Consider the following 19,935-nt stretch of genomic DNA (forward strand, 5'->3'; position numbering starts at 1 on the left):
CTTTAACCTAACAACGAGGACATTTTAGTAATTAGTACTACTCCTACTCTAATTCCATATGATTTAGTAAACAACTTCAATAGGAATTTAGAATCTAATTCTCCTCAATCCAACTCCTCCTCAATTCAATTCCGCCTAATCCAATTATGGATTAGTAAACATGTCATTAGTGTAAAGGGACTTGCAGACTAATGGGCTTCTTAACCAACATATTCAGAGAAGTATGAAAAAGATATCTGAGGAAGAAGAAGGAAATAGAAATAGAGAGAAATTGCAAATCTTGATTTTTGTATTGCTTAATCTGTTTTAAGCTACATCACTATTACACTTTATACCTGTTAAGTAAGGCTTAATCGTGTAACCAATCCAGTTGTCTAACTAACTCTACTAACAACTCACGTGCCCTCGCACACCTAACTTACTAACTACTTAATATCAATAGTTAACAGGGCTCAGAATTAAACTTCATGGCACATTAATTGTGTATGTGAGAAACTCACTCTCCTTAGCTTATATTTAAAATAAATAAAAATTGGTGGTGGGTTACTGTCAATTACTCTTTCCCTCAATATATAGGGATATTCAGATAAAGGATCTCCAAGAAGAATGAGTGAGTAGGTCCCAAAGATAAGAATGAGTGAGTAGGCCCCAAAGATCCTTTTATTTAGAACGTCATTGTCATTTGGTGGATAGTTGGTTGATATATCAAACGCATGTCTTGTTTTGTTGTTTACATGGAAATGGCACTAGCCATGATTACCTTTCTATTAATTCTTGGTAATGTTTTCTTCAAGTTGTCTCATCTTATAAATTTTGGTTGGAAGTAAAATATGTAAATTAAGATGTTTTCTTTTTGGGGAAATTGATTAGTGTTTTTGAATATGGGTGATGATTTTAGCACTCTTAAATCAGTATTAAATTATCTCATGAACTTCTCATTTGCGAGTGGTAGAAGGGTAGAAAGGTGTGAAAAGTTAGAGATTTAGAGCCCGCAACCCACCAAATTTGAAAAATAAAGACATGGAAGCAATTCACAAATGCATACAATCAATCTCAGTGAGTCAATGCCTTTCGAATCAGGGTGTTGGCGTTGCCAAGCTTTCAATGTAAATTGTTGGTCAAACTTAAAACCCCAGCGACTAATGACCATACACAAATATAATGCCAATGCCACCTTCATATTTCTTCATCAAGATACAATTCAAAGGAATTTGTAGCCCAAATTTCCACCACAACATTCAATACCTCATCCAAATGGATTGGCGGTGGTGGTGGCATTGCCTTTTCAATACCTCATCTTATGAAAATGACTATCAGAATTATTATTTTAAAAAAAGAAAAAGAAAAAAAAGAGGAGAAAAGAATTCTTTGGGCCTTGGTCAGTTTTTGTTACAAGTGGAATATTATGCAGTCCCAAGTGGAATATTATGCAGAATATTTCCCACTGATGATGATCTCTCAGCACCTCTACCCTCATAAGCAAGCAGCTCCAAGGGTCGTTGTGGTCTAAATCAGTGACTGTGAAATGCTGTTTATCCTTCCAATCTTGCGAACATATGCCTTGACATAATTCTTGGACCTGTGCTTTTTTCTGTCTCGAAACTTTTAGTTTAGAAGATGAAGCTCTTCAACTTGCAAATGATCTCTGTTGATTCTCTTTTATCGGATTGCTTGTGGGGTAAAAGTAGAGCATATTTTGCAGAGACGCGTTTTTCTTTTTTATGTGATTTTTTATTATTAAAATATAGTATAGCCGACCGGCTATACTTTTTATTTTAAAAATAGTATAGCCGTTCGGCTATACTATTTTTGACACGTGGCAAAATGAGATAGGCCACAGGTCTGTCCCTTTTTTAAACAAAATAGTACAGCCGCGCGGCTATACAGGATTTTTTTTTGCGTGTATCCGCGCGGCTGTACGCCGCTTTTTATATAATAAAAATAGTATAGCCGCGCGGCTATACCGCTATGAAATGGCGCTAGGCAGCAGGCTGGTTCCTCTTTTTAAAAAAAATAGTATAGCCGATCGGCTATACTCGGATTATTTTTATTAGAAAAAGAGTAGAGCCGCCCGGCTCTACGCTTTACATAAGACAGATTCTGTTCTCGAAGAATAGAGCCTTGGAAAAGAGAAGCTTCTGTCATCTCCATTGCAGGCTTTGAGGCAGTCTCTAGCCCTTGTATCCGAGCATTCTTCAGTTTTGTACAACTTTGGACAGATTCTGTTCTTCTCATTTAGTTATAAGTTATAACTAACATGCCTCACAGCTGCTGGACTCACATTGATTGTTTTCACCAAGCTAGCTTCTTGCATTCAATGTAAATCTATTATAACCATAAGCTTGAAATTGAATTCATTTGCTTGATTTTCTAAACTATCATGGTAGTTATTTTCTTCTGAGAATCGCCGAAAACAGAAAAAGTCATTCTTTAGGAATTGATAAGTTTCAAGCTTCAAGTTTGAAATACATTATGCTTTGATAGTTAAATGAACTTCATCATGCATTCATTGTAAGGTCTTTGTGCATTAATCATCTTGCTTTTGAGTTTTGATTATGAAGGTTTGCTTTGGTGCCCAAAAAACCCCATATTTTATTATTGCTTGACGAATTCGATTGTATAAAGTTGTGGTTGTTGATCAATCTGGTCTGCATCCTTTGGATCGATCTCCACGCTTCATCATGTTCGTGTAAAATTGGGGTCAATTCAATTTTAGTTTGGTTCCAACTTACCATGGTAAAATTAAAAGCAAAATAAAAAGTTATTATTGCAGGCACAGGAAGGCACATCACATGGCCAACATAGAATAGATTACAAAAAAATAATAACAAAAATGTTGCAATAAAATTACTATGATTATCATTATAAGCTCAAGTGTCTGCTGAAAAATCAGGCTCATCTGGCTTGAACAGTTTTTTGGGCATGCTGGAGCTGCTTTCATCGTGGTGAAGTACTGATGCCACCTTCTGAATCCCTCTTCTGGTGTTTGCCGCAAATTTGGATGCCAAAATTGCAGGCCCAAGTGGAATATTATGCAGAATATTTCCCACTGATGATGATCTCTCAGCACCTCTACCCTCATAATCTGTACTGCCACCTCCTATTCCTGATTCTGAATTGCTGTTGCCAAGCTCTTCTTGGTCCAAAACATGTGTGTAATAATACTCCTCCTCCTTTGCCAATTCCATTGCCAACTTTCTCTTCCTAAACCTCCTCCAAGCAACTTGTATAAAACAAGCCCCCCATGTTCTCCACTGGTGTGAATAGTACCTAAAAGCATGCTGCAGTTTCTTGCTGTGAAGGCGCTTGAATTGATTTGCAACATACTTGAGATCTTCAGCTCTCAGTGCAAATGCCTCGACTTCTGTTAGAGACTTCACCGTTCGAGTTGAGCATGGAAGGTTGAGGCTTGATGTAGGCATCAAGGCCCATGTAAGCAACTCTTCGCCGCAGAAGTCACCGGCTCTGAGGGTTATTGAGTTGAAGAACCCTGTCCTTCCACCATCAGTTGTGGAGCTCTCAAGTTGCCCTCTGATGATGAAAAGCATCTCATTCACAGGATCACCTTCCCTGATGATGTATGTGTTCCTGGTATTCAAGGATGACTCGAGGCGTTCACATATGGCATCCAGAAGCTGATCATCCATTTGTGCGAAAAAGGGTACCTGGAATTGAATTTTAATTCAACCACCTTTTAATCTCATGGATTTCAATCAATGCATTGCGCATTTAAGGAAGTGTCACCAGATATCTGATCAGAAGTTAAGACTGAAACACTTACACGGCGGACAAGGGCAAGACACAAATGCCTTTGAATTTGACGGCGGAGATCCGTAGGCAAAGCCTCCAGAATGTTTTTCTCATCTACCCCTCTTGTGGCAATCCACTTATATTGAACAAAACGACGAACACGTTCTTGCAATTCTGGAGGGAGTTGACGGTGCCTCATCCACTCCTCTGTGTCTCTTTTTCTAACCCTCCATTCTTCAAGTCTAATCGTTGCAGATTGCAGATAGGTCTTGAAGAAATCATCAGAAATTTATGTCAACACCATGCGCCCCCCCAACAGAGTTACAATAATTAAGAAATGCAAATTATGTGAAGGAAAAACTACAACTAGATTAATGAGTGAAGACAATTGTCTCTGTATGCTGCAGATGCCTTTAAACATGGCAAAAGCAAATTATGTATACCTGCATCTGGCTCATGAGATGTGAGAAGAGAACGAGACCAAGAATGGAAATGAGAATGCATAATGAGGTTTCACTGGCGGAAGTGCTTGTCTCAATATCTTGTCCATATGAACTGCATATCAATTGTTGAAACGAATTAGCACAAACAGCTTAATATTGGCTTGAGCCAAGTAATTTAAACGAACAGGTGAGACCAAAGCATACCATAAATTTCTCATACCCCACCAGAGGCAATAGAAGTATTTTTCAATAAACACTGCACCAGCAACCTCGTTAGTGAAAGCCTCAGCAAACATTCCAAAGTCAAAATCTTGGTCATCATTAGCATCGCAACTTTCTGCCACCTTTGAGATCTTGAGCCAAGCATCGCGTTCGGGGTTGCCTTCACTGCTACAATCAAGAAAAGAAATTTTACAGGATGGAGAGTGTGTTTTATTAATTTCCTTGCTGCATTCACCCTTCCAGCACTCATACTGCCGTCGAATGGACAACACATACCACGTAGACCCGACAATCTGCACTGAAGAACAACACCGATAATAGCAATCACATCAAATTAAACAACGCGCACTAGCATGATACGTTGTCAGACTATGAATTTGGCACCCTCCACGCAATATTTGAATCGGAGCTCACTGAACCAATGATATTTAAATTAACAGTCTAACAACGTAACACAATACGAATTAGTTAAAAAGGTCAAAACTCAGCTAGGTGGATTCTTACATGTGCAATTAGACAAAACAGAACGAGATTGTATGCAGCCCCTGACCAAGCAGTCTTGGCTACAACACCGGTACGTTTAGTAATCCGCCGGTTTAGCGGGAAAATTTGAATAAATCTAGGAACATATTGAAGCAGAACAATCAGAGAAAGGGTATGGTTAGCATGGGCAGCTGTTCGGGTTTTCACTGCTGGAATTATGAACCAAATCATAATCTGCAACAATAATTTAAAAAAAATTCAAAATTACAAATTTCCAATTACAGTAATTGCATAAATAATAGGAATTAGTAATATATATATAAAATATCACTTTTTGTCCATGAAGTTAGCCGGTTTTTCTAGTTTAGTCCCTGTTATTTTAATTTTGTCAATTTAACCATTTGTAGTTTGATTCTACACATCCAAATTTTCATCTAATTCTATTCAAAATTCCAAGGGTCAAATTGTTATAATTAAAATCACATGAACAAGAGTGAAAATGTCGTCAAACTACCAGGATGAAAAGTGACTACTTACCTAAAATAAAAATAGAGAGAGAAATATATGTTATTTTATTGTTACCTGTGGGAGAGGGAGGGAGGCGGCGAGGTCGATAGAGAAGTCGGATTTGAGATAGCGGAGGGCGATTGCCCGGGGGTCCATGACGAGCTGGCCTCGCCCGAAAACCCGAGACCCGGGAGCGACGAAAGCAGTCCGGAACTTGACGGCGACATGGCAGATGTAGAAGAAGTCGAAGACGGTGCGGAGGAAGGTGACGATGATGCCGAGGCCCATGTCGATTTTCATGCAGGAGGAGCCGCCGATGCTGGGGAGGAAGAAGTAGATGGGGTCGAGGAAGAGGCCCATGATGCAGATGACGAAGAAGATGTGGTTCCAGAGGGTCACGCGTTCGGATCCCGGGTCTTGGATCTGGTACCACCAGGGGATCTCCTTCCGGAGCGAGAAGGGGGTCGAGATGTTGCGGATGCGGGCGGAGGCGGCGGCGTACGGGTGGAATGTGTTAACCATTTTGGGGCGTTTTTGTCTTTTTGGGGTTTGACCATCAGGGAGAGATTAATTTGAGAGATATGTGGGAGAAGAAGAAGCAGCAGCAGAGGAAGGGCTGAGCTTTCGGGTTCCCATGACCGTTATCCCATTGACGGAAAAAGCGCGGCAAAATTTTAATTTTAATTTATTTTTCCATTTCATGTTCTGCTTTTTTTAAAATTACTTTTATGATCAGAGTTGGGGAACTTATGATATTTGTTTTTCTTTTTGGTTGCTTATCTTAAGTTTATCAATATGATAGTCACCAAAATATAAGTTCTATCACTTTTTTTTACACGACTCCACGTGCCAAAGTCAAATATTCATACGAGACAAATGAAACTAAGACAATCTAGGTGATGACGAGCATAATAGGTAGTGATTGAGATAATTGAAAGTATTTAACGCTATTAATATTTGAATTTCACAAATTGTACAAATAGATTTTTTGTTTTTTTGTTTTGTTTTGTTATTGAGATTAGCGATAGTATACTAAACTCGCACACACTACATGAATACTAGGACTCGAACCTCAGGACCTTATCTGAGGGAACAAGTAGAGTTATTATAAGTTGGTAAAGATGACAAGGATCCCGTTTGGTTAACCATAATGTTAGGTAGAAGATAGCCAATGAGAGTTTGTTGAGTTGGTAAATATTGTTCTCTTTGCTATCCAGGCATAGATTTGAGTCCCGCTGTCAACAATCCCTCTTAGTGGGTAATCTGTAAAAATCAAAAAAGAGGACTAAAATCACCTCTGTAAGTCCTCAAAAAGATCTTAATATGCCCTAAACCTGCAATAGATAGCCTCCCCTCCCTTAAACTTTTGTTCATTAAAAAAAAATAAAAAAATAAAAAAGGTTAAGTAGAAGATGACAAGGTTAAAATAGTTATTAAAAAAAAAGCAATTAAAAACTATAAAAGTCAGTTTGTTAAAATGAAGCGTGGCCCAATGGGCTAATTTGGTCGTCTATAAGTAACTAAATATTAATATTTTTCCACTATACCAAATCACTTATTTTTACTTTTGCTCTTTTCTACACAACTTTCTCAAAGTAGAGATTAGGAGGAGTTCATATTGGCTTTTCATCTTCACTGAGATAAAGCCACGTCATACAAGTTCCCTTGCAAAAGAATTTTGCTAGTATATAAATATGCAAATACATGGCCACCTCACAGAAACACTAAATCTATAGGTTGTTTGTTTATTTGTCAAGCTGAGCCAGCCACCTCACAGATTGACAGGGAGCAGTTTTGACAACCAACCACAAATCAAAGGTGTTGAGGGCAAAACGACGTCAAAATGGAGAAGAAGACTGTCAATTATACTCTTAAGTCTGCGGCAGATCATGATGAGGATGATGATGATCTTGTTGATCATCCTAAGGTTCCTGGATGGTTTTCTGAGCATTGTCCCATATGGCCAGGTGGGTTTCCATTATATTTGACTTGAGGTTTTCTGAAATGTGTTAAACGTTTGTTGCATGTGAAATCAGTCCAGTCCAGATTTAACTTTCTTTTATTCTACACTTCAATGTAAACACACACAAAGTAGAAATGTTTAGTTCAAAAGCAAATGCTGCCTCATTGTTTACTTCAGGCCGGCTAAGTATTTAATTACATGTGTGAAATTAACTTTCTTTGAATTTGTTTTGTAGGGCAAGCACACTTTCTGAAGGTAGAAAAAATCTTATTTCAAGGAAGGTCCGAGTACCAAAGTATGATGGTATTTCAGGTAAATTAACATTTCTGTTTGAATAATATATGACCCCAAATTAACAGTTTGACAGTATAACATGTCACCTATGTTACAAATATGTTTGATTTCTAATTTGCAGTCATCGGCATATGGCAAGGTTTTTGTTCTAGATGGAGCACTCCAACTGACTGCGAAAGACGAGTGTGCTTACCAAGAAATGATCACCCATCTTCCTCTTTGCTCCATTCAAAATCCAAACAAGGTAATTAATTAAACACGTGTCATAAAATCTCATGTCAAAGAAAGAAGCAAAAGTGTCAATCTTACACATTTCTTGACATAATTCTCATTCACATGTTAATTATCAATGTCCCGGTGAAGTTAATTACAACAATAATAAATAAATTACAAGTGCTTTTGCTAGATAATTAAACTCAACTAATTGCAATTATTTTGCCCCCCAAATTATGTGTACTTGATCAGGTATTACTCATTGGGGGTGGAGATGGCGGTATCTTAAGGGAAATTTCTCGACACGCTTCTGTTCAACAAATCGATATTTGCGAAATAGACACTATGTTGATTGATGTGAGTAAAAAAAGAATATGCAATTTTTCACTAAAATTTAATTATGGAAATGCATATTATTTTATTATAGCCTTAAATGAATGAATGTGAGTACTTAATATTTTGTATAATCCAATAATTTTTCAGGTCTACAAGAAATATTTTCCTGGTATTGCTATTGGATATGAGGACCCTCGTGTGACCCTTCACGTTAAAGATGGCAAGTTGGCTACAACTAGTCTGTGATTATTGGGTTTCTTTGATAAGCAATCCTTTTAAATATGTTTTCTAATCATGATCAACTTAAATTTCCAGGGAATGCATTTATCAAGTCTGTACCAGAAGGAACATATGATGCGATAATCGTGGATGCATTTGACCCAATAAGTACGTACATACTTCCCGTAATTCTCTATTTTTTTTCTTGATCTCGAGCGCTTGTTTGGGAGTGATTTTACCATGTTTATATATTTATATATATATATATATGGTATATAATTAGTTTATATATATGCATGATCTGCAATGCATGCATGCAGGGCCCGATCATGAGCTTCATGAAGGTCCTTTCTTTGAGTTGGTGGCGAAAGCTCTCCGACCGGGCGGAGTGATGTGCATCCAAGCAGAGAGCATATGGTTTCCTTCCTTAGACATTGAACATCTGACGGCAAAGTGTAGCCAGAAATTCAAAGGCTCTGTTGATTATGCATGGACCATTGTTCCTGCATATCCAAGGCATGCCATGCATGCATATATAATTATTTTTTTATTCGTTAAGTAAGTAGTATTATATTTATAGAAATTTGAAATATTAACTTCCTAATTAATTACTATTTCAATTGATTTCAGTGGGGTGATTGGCTTCTTGCTTTGCTCCACAGAGGGACAATTCGTTGACTTCAGAAATCCAGTCAACCCATTAGACCCCAACAACAATAGTTATGGGGTAGCAAAAGAACCCTTGAAATTTTACAACCCAGAGGTGACCTCTTGAATTTATAACTATAATATTTCTATTCATTTTAGTTAATTAACCTCTCTCTCTCTCTCTCTCTCTCTCTCTCTCTCTCTCTCTCTCTACATATATATTAATTTCAGGTGCACTTTGCTGCATTTTGTTTGCCATCGTTTGCAAAGAAGGGGATGAATAATAATAAAAATAATAATGGGTGTAAAGTGGGCAGCAATGGAGTTGGTACGATTTCAGCTGATGATGAGGGCACAAAACAACAAGTGAATATTCAAGAAGAAGACGATATTATCGATCACTAGAATTATTTTTTTATTCCACCATCCATTTGCAATTCCATGCCCCCCAACAACAAAATCTCTCCCAACTCAAACACATATCATGATTGTGTAATTTGATTGTAATTCCAAACTTTATGCATGATTTGCTTTTGTGGGGTTCATTTGTCTGCTCGATTCATTCATTGTTTGCTCTACATTTCTAAATGCCAAATTATATATTCAATTTCTCAATTTCTTTCTTCATGTAATTTGGCTATATATCAAAAGATGTTTCTTTTTCTTCTTCTTTTTTTATCGAATAGATCAAAAGATGTTTCAGTTTCAGGTATCCAACAACAGGTAAAGTTTTTTCTTTTGACCCCTTTCTAGGGATCCTTCGGCCCTTAAAGTCATATTAGACTTTATTTAAAGTGTAAAGTTATTTTTTGGGTTACAAAATTTTAAAACTTTCTTTTCTTAAGAAGCTTTGCGAATTGTAATCAACCAGTTCACACGCCAAACGAACTTGTAAAGATACGGACGAAAGCACCGTTTTAGATTGCTTTTTTTGGTCAAAAATTTACTTCACTTTAAGTTAAGCGGTTTTAAGTTGTTTAGTGAAAATAAAATATCATGATTATTTTAGGTTGTTTTTCAAAACTGCTTTCAAAAGAAGAGAGATGAGCCTTGAATGATATTTTTTAATTCTCATAATACTATCATTAATTTTTTTAAATGGCATTGGCTACCACCACCACCACCACCTCCATCTCCACCTCCACCCACCACCACCTCCATTCCCACCCTTAAATTATTATTAAAGATTTTTCTTTGACAAGATCAAGTATTTATAACATTGGTTCCTAATGTGACATGTATATTTGTGTAGTCTCTTTTGGTTATAGTCCTCTCAGACCATGGCAAGGTAGCTATCTGGGATGGTTTTCTTCAACTCACAGCAGAGAGGGATGAATTAATTTGTTTACCAGGAAATGTTTTCTTCAACTCATATATGTGTCATTATATTTTTTACACCAACTATTAAGTTAACTAACGCCCATATATTTGATCAATTTTGCTCCATACTTATTTCTGGTTTTTTCTTCAGGTGTTGCTTGTTGGAGGGGGAGCATTTTGAGAGAAATACTCGTCATTCGTCTGTCGAACAAATCGACATATGTGAAATAGACACAATGATCATTGATGTGAGCAAGCTAAATTTCTTCTAATAAACTCATATTTATCCCTCCTTGTTTGCCGTGCTGCAATATTTCATAATTTTGATTTATAGTTACATCCTCTATATATAGTCTATAGCTTGCTTGTGGGATTTTCATGATGTTTCAGGTTTATAAGCGCTTTCTCCCCGAGGTAGCAGTGGGATATGAGGATCCCAGAGTGCAAGTACACATATCAAATGGGTAAGACATTGATTTTTTGGCCTGCTGATGAGTCTCTGTCACTTGTTTTCTATGGAGCTTCATTATTTAATTTTAACAAACGTGCAGGAGTTGAGTTCATGAAGACTGTTCCTCAAGGCACATATGATGCCATCATGCTTGATGCTTTCCAAAACATGGGTATTTTCTCTTTTCTCATTATTGAACTTCCATCATATTCAAAATAACACAACTTGAAGATCCCCCAAGCATTCATTATGCTCAATGCCACACAGGTCCTACATCAAAAGAACTTTCTGAGCAAGGGCTCTTCGCCCCGGCGATGTTATGTCTACCCCCCGGCCAGACAGCTTCTGGCATAAAGACTTTGTTCACTGTGCAGATACCATAGCAAACTGCGCAAAAATATTTAAGGGCTCTGTCAACTATGCCTGGACAACAATTCCTGCATATGAAAGGCAAGAGGTCCTTTGCAATTAGAACTTCGCTGGTTATTTTATACTATTGCTGATGCATTTCATGGTGAATCTCTTTTTCAGTGGGATAATGGGGTTCACGCTGTGCACCACCGAAGGGCGCCACCAGTCGACTTTAAACATCCCATCAATCAGTTAAACTTGGAAAACCACGGTGTGGCTAAAGGGACCTCCAAAATTCTACAACACACAAGTACTGCTGATTTTTACTTTCCATAACTGTTTTTTAGCCTGTTCTCTGTTGTTTTGGATGCTTTGTTGGGTCCCAAATGGATTTGTTTTCCTCTGTTTTCACTCTTGTAGAAGCACAACGCTGCCTTCCAGGTGCCTTGTTTTGTAGATAAGGCTCTAGGAAATCAAGGATAGCTCCTGTATGTCGTCTGTGATGCAGGCGCATCTGACTGTTAGTTCTGCTTTGAATCGAACACGATCTCAATTGGACACCAAAATAAACTGAAATTGATTCATTTCTTTTTCCCTCTTTGTATGATCTGTAATTCTAATGAAAAACCATACATTTCTGTTGATTCATGGGGTTTCGTTTTTACCAAATATCCAAAAATTTAAATCCTCACTTCTTCAACAAGTATTTAATGCAAAAGGGCTATCAACGAAAGAAACAAATGAAGGTACAACTACAGTCAATAGCCTCTTCCAAATTCTATATGTATAGCAGTATACAAGATAGTAATAAGATACAAAATTTGAAAAAACCCAACACATGAAAGTAGCAAGCTATGTAACAAAACTAACCGCCGTGGCAAGACCTGAGAATCTTTGTGTCATACAGGAACAAAACGTTCGTAGTGAATCGCGACTATTGGACAGCAAAAGTGGGATGTTCTGTTTAGTAATATGGTTACTGTTACAGTGGAAGTTGCTCTGCTTGAAGATCTATAGGGTGCATGGACAATATACACAAAAGGTGAGGAAGAAAGAAGTAAATGGCTAGAAACACAAGAACCCCAAGATCAGCCTCTTCACCAACTGCTGGCCGACGAGGATTAACCCAGTGTATTTGGCTTGCACACCATAAGCAATACAGGATTGCTACAATGGAAATCAGTGTCACTGATTGATATGATTGCTTATTAATAGACTTGTGAGGCTTAACCCTGCATGCCAAAACTAGCGATCAACATAAATGTCTAGGACCTGCAAAATGCTAGGGAAATAGGAAACAAAATGTAGAGTGCCTCAAATAAACACCTGTTGATGTAAATAAAGCCGCCGATTAAGACAATGCATAAAAGGCCAACTACAACAACAGCATCTGGGTTAACCGGTGCCCGGCCCTTCCACCAACCAGTGCTCAAAATCCAAGTATACATTTTTGAATGCCCATTCTCCTGTGAAGTTTAGAGGGCGTACATGGTCCATCAATTCGATTATTCTTAACTCTCACAAAAAAGAAATCTCATATCCAAAATACAAGCTGTGGGGAAAAAATGCAAAAACTAAAACTACAAGAACTTGCCTTCATATATATACCTATTCTTGCATATAGGGCCAACTCTTAAACATCCACTCATCCTATATATTTCATATCTATCTAGTGGATGTTAAACTACGACTCTAAACATACTCTATGGCAATATCAATCCCTTAATCATCCCAAGCTCAATGCTTCTCCATTGAACAACCTTCAAAGAAAAATCATTCTTACCTTTTCTAATTCTAAAACAAGAGTCTAGCTAGCATACCACAATACCAAGCATGGAAAGGAACGTTGAGCAGCAGAATAGCTCATTAACGTCTCTATATTACCTCAAACAAGTGGTCAAGGAAAAAGTGTGAAAAAGAACCAGCTGACACCAAGAACCAGCACTGCTTCCTAGTAAGGGGCACCTGAAACATAAAACACAATAAATTACGAAACCGCATTCAGTAGTAGTTGTGCTATGTTTCATGATCAAAACAAAGTTTTGGTTTCGCAATGTTCATGATACTTTTACAATAAAGAAGTAGCTTAAAAGCATATAATTTTAAACAGCCAAAACAAATCTCACTTAACAAGACAACCTAATTCCCCCAGTATCAAGTGTATGACCACTTTTTCAGGTGGTCTTCCAGGTTCCAGCCAATAAACTCAAACACATTACACTAAACTAACCATACACTAGCTTGATCATATAAATTACATAATTCAAAATCAGAGGCAGAATCCCAATAAGGAAACAAAGGATATTTTAATTATTAAACTTATAATTAAACACACATTACTTTGATTTTCTTCTAAGATCTATATATATCAGGTGGAAAACAACAATGAATAGAAGCCATCTTCCTTATTAAGCTGCTCTTATGATTTCATGAGTGTCCAGACAAAACTCCAAAAATAGAAACCCCAAAAGATACAAGATCAAAAACTCTTTCCATTTCCATACTTTGTGTCAGCAACCAGACAAAGGAGAAGAAACAGACAACTTACTCACCCGAGAAAACGAATCAAGAAGCCGTCTCCGAAGCAAAACTCTAGAGACCCAAGAGTACAGCAAACACAGAGGAAGACCCGCAAAGAGAACATAGTAAAAGGGATGGTGGATTAAGTCGGCTAGCTTGGAGCCGAAGCCGAAGCCGAGGATGGAGTCGAGCCACTCAGAGAAGGATCCGATGTCAGGGCCAAAGAAGGCGTTGATGGTGTAGAAGAGGGTGTGGTGGGGGCTGAACCTGCCATTGCTGAGAGTGGTCAGAGCCAGGCCAGTGCCCATGGCGTACATGAGGTGCGGACCAGGGCCTGGCATGGCTGCACCACCTGGGTTTTGGGTCCTCTGAGGAGCTCAAAGCTGAGATTAAGAGCTCCTTGTTTGCCCCAAAATCCATGTCAGCTAAAAGCTCATTAGTAATGAGAGTTTGAGCTTTTGAGTTTCATTAACTCAAGTGTTGAGGAATGAGAGACGGTTAATGTTGTTATTATGTTCCAACAAGTGAGGGCTTTGGGCTTTTGGATTTTTGAGATTTTGGGCTTTTGATGTGGTCATGGAAGGAACTCTCCTCTCCAACTTGGAAAGGTCTTTTTTTTTTCTTTTTTTCTTTTTTTTTTTTCGAAGTTTCAATTCATTGCAAACCTCAAAAATGGTAGAAAACAGTACAAACAAAGTCGGACAAAAGCAATTGGCTAGAAAACAAATAGGAAACAAACATGTACAAATATAGCTAAAACCAGTATAGTATAGCATGAAGATCATGATCCCGAGCCGAAAACTAAAACTTCATAAGCCAACAAAAAGGCATTTAACCCACATAAAGGCATATATAGCACCACAGAGGCATTACGCCCACACTCAGCATAAAAGCACATAAAACACAGGAAACTTGTTCGCGACAACCAAAGAGAAACTCTGAGCCGCCACCAGTAAAGAGAAACTCCATGACTGTAGATAGACAAACCACCAATCACCACCGTGAAGAACCAAATGCCCGTAAGTTAGCAAACCAAGCCAAACATCCCTCAAATCGGATTGATTTCACAAGTCTTCTTCCATTGAAGGAAGAAAAGTCCGAAAACATTTGCTTTACTTTAGCCCAATTCCTTTCTATGAGCGTTATGATTGGGGTTACTTTTTTTGTTGTTGTTGTTGTTGTTTGTTGTTGATGTTGTCAACGATGAAATAGGTAGGTAGCTATTGCTACAAGGCTATAATCTAGATCTAGTTAGGTGGATGGAGAGGAGACTTGACAAGGTCAAAACACTAGAAGGTAATTACTTTTTATTTCCTTGTTCATTTCATTTATCTGTTTCCTAGCAACCATTCCCGTTTCATAATGTGTGGACTCAATTAACTTCAATCCGAACCATTTATGCTCTAGGTTATATAAATTAATTTTTCACCCGTTTAACAATTTTGTCGTGCCATGCCCGAATGATCTATTCTAAGGTTGACACGGCAAAACCTTGAATATCTTGAGCCACTTTAAATCTTAATAACTCGTGTTCGTGTCAACACACGTGCTTTTTTTTTCTTCTTTTTCTTTTTTCGAGTTCTTGTTTCTAGACTTATTAGAAGTCCCCAAACTTGTATGTAGGTCAAAATCTGTTGGGTCATTTAGCCCAACACATTGACTTGTCTAGCCCAATGCTTGAGCCAACAAAGTCCACCCCCCCCCCCAAAGTTAGTCTCTCTCCTATCTAGTCCTTTAAAACAAAAAATAAAAAAAATAAAAATAAAAAGAGTGCTACTGAAAATAAAGAGATACGTTGTTAAGAGAAGCAATACCTATCTTGGAGCTGGTCTTGTTTGATTTTTCTAATCTCTTTAATTACCTCCAAATGCCACTTTCTTCTTATTCTTTTTAACAACGTGGAATAAATAAAGAGGAAAACGTCAGCACGAAAGGTGTCCAGAGTTTGGCAACGTCAGCCGGAAAGAGAGGATAAGATTTGGGATTGGAAAGGGAAGTTACCATGGGGCTTGGGGCTCCGGTGGGACCCACGGGTTTGTCAACTTTTCGGTCTTTTAACGGATAAGGACTGCGAGGCAGAGGGACCCCCCCCCCCCCCACCCCACTCCTCCTTTCTCCACACGCATTCACTTCCCTCCCCTTCGACACGACACGACACGACACTCCTCGGCCACCGGGACCACCAGATAACGCGGGCCCCATCATCCTCTTCCTTCTCCCATATTACAATACAATAATACAGTTGTTTTATTCAATTTATTTTGGAGATAATCTATCTTTCCTTTCCGTCTTTTATTTTTCGGCTACGGATAATATTTGTTTATAGTTGTGTTTTTTTATAAATATATTTGCTTCTTAATCTGAATATTCTCAGCGTCAATAAATGAAAAAAGAGATGGATGTTCTCTCCTCTCATGGAGTCCGAGTCCATTGTAATGACCTATTCAATCTTATGAATCAATGTATCAAAACCTTTAAACTTCTATTAATCCATCACTATCTTTACATTTCACAACTTTTTTAAGTCGTATTTTTATTTTGAAATCCTGTGAATTTTTATTTCCTATGTTTATTATAATATTTTGAGAAAACACTTTTATTGGCACAAGCGATACTGACATAAGCGCTTCAAGAAGAAGCACTCTCAAACAAGCCTTTAATCTAGTGCTAGAGGGACAAACTTTTGTTAATTGATCTAACTCACATTAGCGATATTTTCCTATCAATATAAAGATTTTAAGATTTAACCTAACCCAAAATCTAACATCCCACCGTAAAGTAACCTACCTCATTTTGAAATTCTAAATTTATCCGTGATTATCCTTGAGTTCACGGATTAAAGTTGGCTTTTCTCCTCCCCCACATGAGTTAATGAGATTAAAGAAGTTAGAGGCGAATGGTTAAGGACCACGCAATTAGTTAGTAGTACACCTGTATATATTATAAACACATACCCACACAATTCTCTATTAAAAAAAAAAAAAAAAAACATACATCCACACAATTGAATCCAAAATATTCCACGTAAGATTAAGCCGGTCGGTGGCTGGCTCTGGCTCTGAGGAAAAATCTTAGTTGGGGGGTGAAGTGGGCCCCAAGTAGAACCAACCACAAGGCAGCAAGTGTGCACCACGTGGAAAATAAAATGTCAAAGTAAATCGTCCAAACGGAGGAATAGGTCTCCGAGTGTGAAAAGCCCGTACGAGAATGAGAAATCGAAGGAAGGAAGGAAGGAAGGAAGGAAGAAGAGGAAGAAGAAATAGGGTTGGAAAAGTTTGGCATGCTGGAATGGAATGGTATTGAAGAAAAATGCCGTGCTGGAAGCTGGTGGGAATGGGTCCAAATCCAAATAGGAACAGGAATGGATAGGATAAAATAGGATGAGGGAAAAAGCTTCACTTGCTCTGTGTGTGTGTGAGAGAGAGAGAGAGTGGTATTGAAAAGATCTTTGTCTCCTAGATTTTATCCGCATTGATTTGCGCAACTCCAGGGTGGACCTCTGCTTTCTCCTAATTACATCCTCATGCCACTGCCTTCTTATTCTACATGAAGTTACCCTTTCATCCAAGGCTGAAACTTGATAAGCTTCAACGTAATAAAATAAAAATTACTACTTTTTGCTGAACGGATAATTTTTATTGGGAACTGATTTTCCCACTCCCCTTTTATCCACTTACACTCCATTTTTACTTTTTAATATTTTTTATTCACTTTTATTCACTTTTATTCTTTCTCTTTCCTATTCTACCCTTATCTTATTTCACTTTTATATTATTATTTTTTCCACTTGCACTTCATTTTTAATATATATATTTTTCAATGGATAGATGAATTCTTTAAAATTTTACAAAACAAAAAAAATATATATATTTTCCCTAGCCCCAACAACCCCCCTCTCTCCGTCAGCCCCCTCCTCCTTCCATCTCTGCACTCAGGCCCACCACCCCATTGCCACCCTCACCATCCACCACTGCACTACCCCCTAGCCCCAACAACATCAATGGCTCGGTCTCCCTCGACTCCTTTTCTCTACTCCTCTCTCTGCAAATTCAAAAACCAAAATTTTATTTTTCATCTCCAAAGCCAACTTTCTCTATTTCATCTCCAAAAGCAACATCAGTCAAAATCATGTTTTATTCCCCCAAATTCTCAAATGTCACTGACTTGTTGTCCTTCCTTGTAACATTTCTACTAAGTGATAACAAAGAGAAATTTCTAATGCTCGGGTATGAAGCTTTTCACTTTAAGGAGCTTTACACTCTGTGATTCAGCTAAACCAATTAAAGCTTTCTCAACCCACCCCCATGTTGCACCCCACACAGCCACCCACCCACCGATAGCCATCGCTACCCAAACGTAGCCAACCACAAACGACCTTATCGCCCCACCGATAGCCACAGTCAAACCCGAAAACTTTTAAAAAAAACCTGGATGGTTTTTGAAGAAAGAGGGGGGAAGAGAGAAAAAGAGGGAGAGAAAATGAGAAGGGGTGGGCTTGGTTGTTGTTGAAGAAAGAGGGGGGAAGAGAGAAACAGGGGAGAGAGAACACGGAAGGGTGGGTGTGTAAGGGAGAAGAGAAAGAGCGTGGCTAGGGTTTGGATATTATGTTTTTTGGTTTCAAAATATTATTTTTAAAGAATTCTGTAATTTTTTTTTCACACATCAACATCAAAGTGGGTATTTCACTTGCCATGTCATCAAGGGTAAAATAGGAAAAAGAAAGAACAATAAAGAAAAAAATTAATTAAAAAGTATTAAAAAAATAAAAAGGAGTGTAAGTGGAGAAAAAAGGAGTGGGAAAATCAGCTCCCTTTTTATTTATTTTAAAGCAGAGTTTTAATAAATATATAAAATGGATAAATTCTAAACACGGCATGATGATGTTAGGATCACACTAAAAAATAATTTATCTTTTACTGATTACTCTTTTTTTTTTTTTTTGTCAACAACATGACTTCGTAACATGTCTAGAAAGTTTTCATGTGTTGATTAACATATTCAATTAGGAATTAACTTAATTATGGGGTTTGACCTAAGTATAAACTTAGGAAGACTAATCAACCAAGCAAGGCCAAAGCTACTTGAATTTGTCAACAACCAAGTCCAAGACGCACATGCATGTATGGTTTGATTGAGCTCCAATTAAGTTTGAATTTTGAACATAATTTTGTCTTGTTAATTAAGTTGCACATATAATTGACTAAGCTTGGTTTGTTGGTAGCGCTCTCTATAGTCCTTGGTTTGTTGGTAGCTCTTTCTATAGTCTATGTCAATTGTGGATCCCTTTTTGGCTTTGAAATTTATGCCATGAAGCAAGCGCATATAATATAATTTTAAATTGAATATTAAATTTAGTGTAAAAAAAACAACCCAATGAAAAATTATATTAAAAAATTATATTGATGACACAATTTGCATGATTTTTTATCTAGTTTCAAAGTAATTTTATGAAAAAACACGTGAGAGATGCTTATTGCAATAAGTGATCTGATCTTTCCAAAATCACTCTCAAACAAGTCCATAGTTAATTGCATGGATAACGTTTTAATAATAGCATGGATAATGTTTTACTAGATGAAAATTGTATTTTAACCTTAATTGCAATCTTTACTAATCAACCCCATGAGCTCCATTGAAAAAAAAAAAAAAAAAACAGTCATAGGGATCCAAGCGAAAAAAAATTTAAATACGAGGACTGCCCTTCTAATTTAGCCAAAGTTTTTTTGGGTGTCACGAGTATCACAGCGTGTCGAGTAGAAATGATTTTCCACAACCATACGGTGTCGTCCATGTGAAATTTCCACGCCTGATGCACCGACTTACCCGCGCGTGGATATTTTCCCACCATTCAAAATGGCGGTAAGCGAGAAGGTGTGAAAGCATAACGGAACAAAAGTGAAACAGTAAAAAGAGTGAATTAAAAAAAATAACTGATCTTATCCAGATGGGTGACACCGTGACAAAAGGAGAATTACGTGGTCGAGCAGCCGCGTGCATTGTCCGTTCTCCCACCAAAATAAAAGTGGTTGCCCACTAAAACTCCAATTATCAATATCCAAACCAAATAAACGAAAAAGGAAAAAACCCTCTAATTATCTTTCCTTCTCGATTGTTTCCTGTCTAGTCAAATTGATCTACGCGTTTGAGGTGCTTTATACAGCTGTTAATCATTGGCTGGCTCACAGCTCATTTTGCTTCTTAGGGTTCTTTACTCA

At 37.7% G+C, this 19,935-nt stretch overlaps 3 protein-coding genes and 1 long non-coding RNA gene across 5 annotated transcripts; 2 read left to right on the forward strand and 2 right to left on the reverse strand.

Moving 5' to 3' along the window:
- Positions 1-2,782: 2,782 nt before the first annotated feature.
- Positions 2,783-6,173, reverse strand: LOC117627709 (probable cyclic nucleotide-gated ion channel 16). 2 transcript variants are annotated; one of them, XM_034359914.1, is made up of 6 exons: positions 5,481-6,173; positions 4,920-5,132; positions 4,398-4,708; positions 4,194-4,305; positions 3,782-4,018; positions 2,783-3,665 (listed from the first exon to the last, which is right to left on the reverse strand). In XM_034359914.1, exons 1-6 carry the CDS (start codon positions 5,925-5,927, stop codon positions 2,871-2,873), a joined length of 2,115 nt encoding a protein of 704 aa, XP_034215805.1. In that variant the 5' UTR covers positions 5,928-6,173; the 3' UTR covers positions 2,783-2,870. The 2 variants fall into 2 exon arrangements, with proteins under 2 accessions (XP_034215805.1, XP_034215806.1); XM_034359915.1 differs by lacking the exon at positions 4,920-5,132 and having other exon boundaries at positions 5,481-6,075.
- A 1,075-nt stretch (positions 6,174-7,248) lies between these two features.
- LOC117629102 (spermidine synthase 2-like) lies at positions 7,249-9,483 on the forward strand. Its single transcript, XM_034361611.1, has 9 exons — positions 7,249-7,372; positions 7,604-7,680; positions 7,784-7,906; positions 8,128-8,232; positions 8,359-8,431; positions 8,527-8,598; positions 8,751-8,946; positions 9,061-9,193; positions 9,310-9,483. Exons 1-9 carry the CDS (start codon positions 7,249-7,251, stop codon positions 9,481-9,483), a joined length of 1,077 nt encoding a protein of 358 aa, XP_034217502.1.
- Positions 9,484-10,550: 1,067 nt separating this feature from the next.
- Positions 10,551-11,284, forward strand: LOC117628158. The gene is made up of 4 exons (XR_004585908.1): positions 10,551-10,646; positions 10,789-10,862; positions 10,950-11,021; positions 11,117-11,284. It is a non-coding gene; the product is annotated as an uncharacterized LOC117628158 (long non-coding RNA).
- A 622-nt stretch (positions 11,285-11,906) lies between these two features.
- On the reverse strand, positions 11,907-14,340 carry LOC117628157. The gene is made up of 4 exons (XM_034360540.1): positions 13,753-14,340; positions 13,085-13,165; positions 12,527-12,666; positions 11,907-12,432 (listed from the first exon to the last, which is right to left on the reverse strand). The coding sequence occupies exons 1-4, from the start codon at positions 14,059-14,061 to the stop codon at positions 12,183-12,185; spliced, it is 780 nt and encodes a 259-aa protein (XP_034216431.1). The 5' UTR covers positions 14,062-14,340; the 3' UTR covers positions 11,907-12,182.
- Positions 14,341-19,935: the final 5,595 nt, after the last annotated feature.

Source organism: Prunus dulcis, chromosome 5 (assembly GCF_902201215.1).
Source record: "Prunus dulcis chromosome 5, ALMONDv2, whole genome shotgun sequence".
NCBI classification, from domain to species: Eukaryota; Viridiplantae; Streptophyta; class Magnoliopsida; order Rosales; family Rosaceae; genus Prunus; species Prunus dulcis.

What these genes read in the sequence shown, in the direction of transcription:
- LOC117627709 (XM_034359914.1), bottom strand. Translation starts at nt 5,927, where the DNA reads ATGGTTAACACATTCCACCCGTACGCCGCCGCCTCCGCCCGCATCCGC. An exon ending in CCTCCCTCCCTCTCCCACAG is followed by an intron (nt 5,133 to 5,480) that starts GTAACAATAAAA and finishes TTATTGTTGCAG; the next exon opens with ATTATGATTTGGTTCATAAT. An exon ending in TGTTTTGTCTAATTGCACAT is followed by an intron (nt 4,709 to 4,919) that starts GTAAGAATCCAC and finishes TCTTCAGTGCAG; the next exon opens with ATTGTCGGGTCTACGTGGTA.
- LOC117629102 (XM_034361611.1), top strand. Translation starts at nt 7,249, where the DNA reads ATGGAGAAGAAGACTGTCAATTATACTCTTAAGTCTGCGGCAGATCAT. An exon ending in GCATTGTCCCATATGGCCAG is followed by an intron (nt 7,373 to 7,603) that starts GTGGGTTTCCAT and finishes TTTGTTTTGTAG; the next exon opens with GGCAAGCACACTTTCTGAAG. An exon ending in TAGACACTATGTTGATTGAT is followed by an intron (nt 8,233 to 8,358) that starts GTGAGTAAAAAA and finishes ATAATTTTTCAG; the next exon opens with GTCTACAAGAAATATTTTCC.
- LOC117628157 (XM_034360540.1), bottom strand. Translation starts at nt 14,061, where the DNA reads ATGCCAGGCCCTGGTCCGCACCTCATGTACGCCATGGGCACTGGCCTG. An exon ending in TTCTTGATTCGTTTTCTCGG is followed by an intron (nt 13,166 to 13,752) that starts GTGAGTAAGTTG and finishes TTTATGTTTCAG; the next exon opens with GTGCCCCTTACTAGGAAGCA. An exon ending in TCCTTGACCACTTGTTTGAG is followed by an intron (nt 12,667 to 13,084) that starts GTAATATAGAGA and finishes TAAACTTCACAG; the next exon opens with GAGAATGGGCATTCAAAAAT.